The sequence below is a fragment of the Convolutriloba macropyga genome, chromosome 11, assembly GCF_964194025.1.
Source record: "Convolutriloba macropyga chromosome 11, txConMacr16.3, whole genome shotgun sequence".
Taxonomy (NCBI): Eukaryota; Metazoa; Xenacoelomorpha; order Acoela; family Convolutidae; genus Convolutriloba; species Convolutriloba macropyga.
Window position 1 is genome coordinate 53,652,976 of NC_134478.1, and position 8,072 is coordinate 53,661,047.

Here is an 8,072-nt window from a genome sequence, read left to right on the forward strand (position 1 = left end):
CTTTGACCTTTGTCTACTCATATCGCGTGCAAAGGTTTGGTTACATTCTAACAGAAGGACTAGTCTCGCCTGAAACAAATCTACACAGTCCATGAAAATAGACTTTCCAGACCGTAGACTTGCAGCCAGTCGTACTTTACCCCCTATACGTGACTTAAGTCGGTTTGATCAGAGCTGGCTTTGGTCGCTCATCTCAACCTGAAATTGTCAACGGAAAATGCTAATTAATTTGTTCGTAAGAATGATTTATCAACTTTGTTCGTGCGGATGAAAGAACAGTTTTTAACAAAGAAAAACTGTATCGCATTCAACAAAATAATTGCTGTCGTGTGGAGGGGGGTCAAGAAATCAACAGTTCCAAAAACATTTTGTTTTCATTTGAGTTGTAGTAATGGATAGTATTGCCTCATTTTAGGATCACGGACCACTATCAATGTGAAAGTCCAGACAAATTCTTTTATACCAAAAATCTATCCAGGACTGTCTTTTCATGCCATATAATGGTCGAGGACGGTCTTTTAATAATTCCAGGTCTAGGCTAGGAGTGCTCATCAATGTCTGTAAGTTCACAGTTGTGATTTAAAAAATTTTTTTTTTGCTCACTATGTTTATTTCAGAATCCGCTCTTCTTAATAGTTGGTCACACATCAGAAGATATTTCAAACTACTTCATCAAACACAGCCATCTCTTTCAAAATCACTCAATAGCCCAAGCCTGGTTTCTTGAGGACAATACCGGATTGCCTCACAATCTTGAGCTAGGTAAGTTCAGTCAATTATCCTTTTGCCGCTACCGTAGTCATAAAAAATTTGTATTTGCAAAAACTTGTAAATCTATTTTGTAAATAATTGGTTATTAATGCACAATAATTGCGAAAAATTGTAATTTATTTAAGAATATTTGAATCAAAATTATAAAATTTTCCACATTGAAAAATGATTTGCAAAGATTTGTAAATGCAAAAATTAATTTTTAAATCTCTGTTAAACTGTAAATCAATTTTTCAATTATTTTTAAACCAAAAAGAAACATTTTCAATTATTTGTAAATTAAAAAAGTGCAACTATTTGTAAAATTATGTCCGAATATATGAATTTATCCAAAACAGCTATTTCGAGAATTTTTAATCCTTGAACACATTATCTTTTAAAAACAATCACATTTACGAAACGATTTGAGAGAAATAAATAAGCTCCAAATACGCGCTTTATTAAATAGGAAAAACCAATGCCCCTCCCTATCCTAAAAAATATTCAGATATTGACACAATTAATTAACATACTTTGCAATAAAGAATGCAAATACCGTTTTCAACATTACTGGTCTTCATATATATGTAACATGTCAACATTTTTTCAGATTCCATTAGAAGACAAAATTGGCGATTCCAGTTTTTTTACTGCTGCCAATTCCAGTTTTTTTTCAATTAATTGCTAAGTTTTTTTCCTGAGTGTAGGTTGACGGTGTAATTTTTTTTATCTGTTATTTTTAACAAGAAAAATTTGTCAATGGAATGGATAGTACCGGAATGGATATTCTAACCCTTCCATGGATATTCTAACCCTAACCCTAACCCTAAAATTTGTCAATGGAATGGATTGTATGACCTCGCTTTTTAAGATTTTGGAGATTTATCCTTGCCAGCAAAAATTAAAAATATTTTTATTATAATACTTCATATTAAGTGATTCCATGGCTCAAAAAAATTTGAAACTAGATTCCAAGCAAATTGCAAATTAACATTATGTTGCAAATTTTATAATCCACAGATTTTTTTACAGAACTTTCATTATCGGTGAGCCCACAGTTTTGCAGACAATTATTATACATAGCAATGAACGATCAACAACTTGAATGCCAGTTTTCTTTGGTTTCCAGATTCACATAATCTGAGAAAAATATTTGTACCAACAAGATTAGTTTGTAAATGTTACAACAGTTATATTGTTTTGTAAAATTTTTAAACAATGAATTGATCAGTTTATAGAATATATATTTTATTCAATAAATTAATAAAAAGTTGCAAAATATAAAACCGCGAAACGCTATGAAATTAACCCAAGTTTGTCATGTATTTCCTATGCACTCCCTCAAGTCAAGCTGATAATGGCTGTCTTAGGTGCCGCAGCTCATCATGAGTGCCTAATCGTAGTGGTAAATAACCCCACCTTAAATTATTAGCTAATGCATCTCAATACATAGGAAAGTATAAGGGGTTAAGGTAACACATACGTATTGGGGCTTGCAAATGATAAATACAATCATTTAGGGAACAGTAACAAACTGAGATAAGCAAAAAATTATTTAGTAAAACTAACTTTAGGGTTTTTAGGGTTTTTCCGCTGAGGCCTATTCAGCCGAAACCAGCTTAGGAGTTTCTCAGAAAGACAACGAAATACCATGGCACAGCCGTATTCTTTTGAATTCGGAACAAAAACCTCTAAAAATAATTCCAGTGTTTTGGGACGGAAAGACTAACTGCAGCTGGCTTATACCCCAGTCAAAATACGACGGTTATCTTGCAAGATCTTGCAAGATTCTTGCAAGAATCTTGCAAGATTACGCATCATCTTGCAAGATCTTGCATGATTCTTTCAAGATCTTGCAAGATAACCGTGCATCTTGTAAGACTCTTGCAAGATAACCGTCTTGCAAGAAGTGCTGGAAACCTGCCTTAGCTGCTGTATGGTACTCTTTGGCTTCTTTGGAGATTAGCGAATAGGATTCGACCTATTCTCTAACTGAAAAGAAAAAAGAGAGACCCTAAAATTTCTAAGGCTAACACGTACAAATAGGAACATTATCAAAATGCGCAGAAGGGGTCACAGAAAGGGCAGGGGTTTTTTGCGCTGCATCAGGGGTCACAGAAAGGACAAGGGGTTTGTGTGCTGCAAAAGAAAGCAAACAAATATAAATAAGAACATCAGCAAAACACAAGCACATGAGAGGGGGCACAGAAAAGGGCGGGGCTGAAGCACGAAACAAAAGGAGCGAAAGAGAGAAGGGTGGGGGCTGAACACACAAACAAAAGAAAAGCACATCGCCATAGGCGAAAGGGGATGGGAAGAAAACAGCAAGAGGGAAAAAGCAAAGAGGGGAGCGAGCGAACAAGCGGCGGCGAGCAAGCAAAACCGAGCAAACGACGACGAGCGAACGAGCTGGCAGAACGAGCAACCGACGACAAGCGAGCGAGAACGAGCGCACTAAAAGGAGCAAGGAGAGTGCCGAAGCCAGCGAGAGCAAAACGAGAACAAAAAGAGCACAAAAAAACAACAAAAAACAAAAAAAAATGCCCGTAAGGCAGAGCACGCGCAGGCCCGAGAGAAAAGTTGGTTTGAGGCAAAAAAATTATCGCGCAAAATTTTCGAATTCTAACTGTGTGTTGCCCTCAGTAGGAGTGCTGTTCTGCTAAAGAACGTTTTTTAAATGGATCTGAAGGCTTACAAAATTGACAATTTACGATTTTCGACATGTACACATTACATCAATAAAAAACGTTATTTTATCGCTATGCAAAACGTAACATCAGCTTTTTGTGCCTCCCATACGTGTGTGGTCCAATTCATCGCACTACTTTTAATTAATTTTCAAGATATTTAAACCCTATTTGTAATTCAATGTGACAGGAGTGGTTGAAAAGTCTCATTTCAAAAAAAAATCGTACAGAACCTTATTAACACCAAACTGGTAGTCCCTGGAGGCTATATTATTACAGGTTTTTGTGACCAATACACTAGCCACAACTGTTGTAGGCCATATAAGTAAAAAAAAAACAACTATTGATTAGTTTTTTTGAAACCGGTGTTTCAAATACGTTATCACCGGTAAAATACATATGAAACTTTCTGTTTAGGCCCGAGAGAAAAATTTGTTTAAGGCAAAAAAATTCTTGAGCCAAATTTTTGAATTTTAACTGTGTGTTACCCTCGGTAGGAGTGCTGTTCTGCTATAGAACGCTTTTTAAATGCATCGAAAGGCTTACAAAATTGACAATTTACGATTTTCGACATGTACACAATTAATCAACAAAAAACATTATTTTATCGATATGCAAAACGTATTATCAACTTTGCTGCCTCGTTTACGTGTATGATCTGACTCAACACACTGTTTTCGAATATTTTTTATGGTATTTGAACACTATTTATGATTAAATGTGACTGGAGTCAGTGAATAGGCTTTTTTCGCCATGTACATATTGAATCAGTAAAAACGTTGTTTTATCGCTACACAAAACGTTAAATCATTGTTTCTGATTGTTTTCACGTTTAAAACTACTAAATTTTTGAGACGGTTATTTTGCAAGATCTTGCAAGCTTCTTGCAAGATAAAGGTCCGGATCCTGCATCTTGCAAGATAAACGTTATTTGCGAGAATCTTGCAAGATCTTACAAGATAACCGTTGGAGTTCGTCTGGGGTATTAAACCTTTTGAGGTTAATAAAACGGAGTACGAATAGGGAAAAATATTTGTACTGATGACCTCTTCCATCAGCGGACGTATTTTATATTGACAAAAAATATATGAAAAGTACTTGGGCAAAAATTCGAAACTCAAATAAAATAAGATATAGAAATTTTGTCGAAAATTTTAATTAGAATTTTTCTGTATTCAAAATATAATTTGAGACATTTTTTAGCCTTTTCGCCCATAATTATCTACGCTCTATCAATCACCAAAAAATGCCCATTCATTGGATTAACAATCTCAAAAATGATTTACCATAATCATTTCAAATTATTTTTTTGAAAATTCATATTTTTAGCTTATTCAGCTTGATTCCCTGGAGAATTTACAGACTTTTGAGCAATATTTTATGCCTTACAACTGGTAAGTATATTACCATTGTGTAATATCGCGAGAAGGTAATAAAATGAGTATTTGTTGAATTTTCCGTATGGTGGTACAGAAGGAAAATTGTTGTTGAAGGCTACCTTATTCTTGTAGACCAATGGTTTGACTTTTTACAATTCAAAGAATTTGAATTGTATTGGGGCGCTGTCTTTTTTTTAAGATCAGTTCACACATTTTCATGATTTTTGAAGTCAAATTGGAGTAGTGATTTTGGTCACGCCGAAACAGGAAATGGAGCGAAAAAGCGAGTGGTTTTGCGGCGTGAATTTTTTCGCTCTAATTTTAAAGTAGAGTGAGAAAACGGTGTTTGAACAAAAATTCGGTTTCTCGGTAGTGGTTTTTTGTTCACATGCGGCAATTTCACTCTGATTTTTACTGTTTTTTCGATTTTTTGGATCAGATTTTTTTCTAAATGGTTTTCACAGTTCATTCACAGCTCATTCCAGACCTAGTTTTTTGTTTGAATTAATTTTTCATTTCTCGCTAGTGGTTTTTTTGGTTCACATGCGGCATTTTGACATTGATTTTCTGTTTTTTCTTATTTTTTTATCTGTTTTTTTTTCTAAAATGGTTTTCTCAATTCACTCATAGTCCATTCTAAGTCTAGTTTTTCTGTTTAGTCAATGAAAATTCTTTGAATTGTACGTCAGGACTTGTCCTGCTATGTTTTTATAATTCATGGACCATTTTTATCCTGTATTTTTGATACCGCGTTGTGACCAGATTAATTTAGAGACTAACCAGCCTTGATCACAGTTTATCTCATTCGAGATAATACAATACTTCATTTTGATTAACAGCTCGGCTGTGTAATAAAACTCACCATAACCCCCCCCCCCCCACCATGCACTCAATTAGCTGATCATGAACACTGTGAGTATCCTAAGAAAACGAAAATGAGTATGAAAAACGGATAGAGATTTTGGCGTCCAATCCTGACTTGCGGTCAAAACATATTTTTGGTAATTTGATTTCAAAACTTGACCGACTTTTTCTATCTGGAAAAAAATGTTCTTGGAGAACTTTGGAATTACCTATTCAACTCTTATGCGGACTATGGTCTCTAATTATTGACCCGACAGATGACAATGAGAGATAACATGTCGCAATGGATCTGTCTGTTACAAATTTAATAATTTACAAAACATAAATATGCTGTTGTAAATTATCAGTAATAATTTACCTCACTGAGGTATAATAATGCGCATAGGTCTTTCTGATAAATTCAACAATTGTTTAAAATATTTGAATTATTTTTGCATTGCGCATTTTGTCCTGGCATGGCGTAAATGCTTACATGCTTGTATTTTTTTCTTTGCTGTTATCTAATTATATTAATGCCATATATTAATAACAGGTTAATTAATCAAATATTTACCATATAGCTTTTCGCTAAACTCTGTCACTTTGGCTCACGTTTCAATTGCTCCCTTTCTATATACTCAAAAAAAGAAGTCAAGTACCAAGTAATGCTGAAAAAAATAAGAATTTGTGAATCTTTTGAAATTCAAACTACTGCAGATTTTTCGATTGCAGGTGTTGATTTTGCGATTCTTGCCATGGCCGATGTTGCTATCCTTACATACGGATCTTACGGTACCTTTGGGACTCTTTTCGGAGCAGACAAACTGGCAGTTTACTACCCTTTAAATCACCCTTCACACGACGAAACAGGTGTGAGCAACGGACTTCCCAGATTCAAAGGGATAGAGTGGGATGTTCTGAAGAATAAACAAAACTAAAGAAACAAGCAACCCTTAGGGAAATTATAAAAAAGTGGGAAAATTATAGCCCCATTTCGGTTCACCAATTTTTAAAAGTGGAAACGGTAGAAAAGCAGGGATATGAAAACGCATGTTATTGGTGAAAATAAAGGGAGTATTTTCAATTAACGAGGAAAATGTGTCTACCCTAATCCGCGACTTAAGCTATGGAATTGGGGAAAGGCATTGACCCGCCCGGGTCGAGGTGTCACCGCTAAAAATCGCTAAAAAAAAATAAGATTTACGGTGAATTTGAATAAAAAGATTTGCGCTCAGAGCGCTGGTTCAGGTAATGTGAAAAAAATGACGTTGAGGTGAAATTTTGTACGATCAGCGTTGATTGAGGCGTTGATATTTCGTCTCATTCTGTTGGTAGCTCTGAAATTTGTTTTTTCACCTCTAGAAAATTCTTCACCACTACCAGCAAGAAGCGGCGAAAAAATTGCAGCGGTACCAGGGTGCGGCGAAAAAAAAATTCACCGCTAAAATTGCCAATCTTACAAATATTCACCGCCAAATTCAACGGTAATCTTATAAAAATTCACCGCTATCAATGCATTCAACGCTTAAAGATGCGGGCGCTTTGTGGTGAAAAAAATTTTTTCACCGCTACTCACCGCTAACCTTACATTATTTTTGACCACACCTCGACTCGGGCGGGAATTGATTCGATGCTTCGTGTTATTTTGCTTCAATCAGAAGTGATTGTTGTTCTTTTTTATTTTTATGCTATTAAAAATACATCCGCATTTTTTGTAATATTGTATTTATTTTTTAATTTTTTGGAAATTAAAATGTTAACATTCAAGTTTGTTTTTCACATGTTACAACACCCCTCAGACGAAAACCTGCCGCAAAGAAAATTTGACGATTGAATTTCATGGCAATGCCCATAGATAGGACTTGAGTCTCAGAACGCTTCAGTTCAACCAGCAAAATTCTATACCAAACGCCAAATTAAGTTATCGGAAACATTGAATGCCAAGAATATTTAAGGTTCTGTGTGAGCAGTTTATCTTGATTATGAAATTTCTGAGGTCATTAAAGCTGCTAAGACTGAATTAAAAAAATATATGTCTTTTCGATATCCCCCCTTGCGTATCCGAACTGCTTAGTGCCATATTTTTCTAGCAGACAACTTGTAACTAATGCAGTAGTGTAAAAGCTCCTTAACCATCAACAAGCTTTTTGGTGAATAAAACCAATCCCCGTTAGCTTAGTAGCTTGGACTTGATTTTCAACAGAAATGTTAAACCGGTGCGCCCACTGAAGTTTGAAGCGCATGAAGAGCAAACATTGCGGACTTGAAAATCGAGAAAAAACAGTGTATTAAAAAAAATCATTAGAGTTATTAAGAGAACGTTTACTGTGCCACTGACCAACATCATGGTCATGTTTGGGTCCTTACTTTAAACGGAGATGTCATTTTAAAATTAAGTGAAACCATTTTATTT

General features: G+C 35.0%; 1 protein-coding gene across 1 annotated transcript in view; it reads left to right on the forward strand.

The window, feature by feature from the left end:
- LOC142349499 (uncharacterized) overlaps nt 1–6,827 on the forward strand; it is a 32,973-nt gene extending 26,146 nt beyond the window's left edge. Inside the window, exons 6-7 of the mRNA XM_075401093.1 lie at nt 618–762; nt 6,392–6,827. Of these exons, the coding sequence (XP_075257208.1) occupies nt 618–762; nt 6,392–6,597 (351 nt within the window). The 3' untranslated portion in view covers nt 6,598–6,827. The remainder of the gene's footprint in view (nt 1–617; nt 763–6,391) is intronic.
- The last annotated feature ends 1,245 nt before the right edge of the window (nt 6,828–8,072 follow it).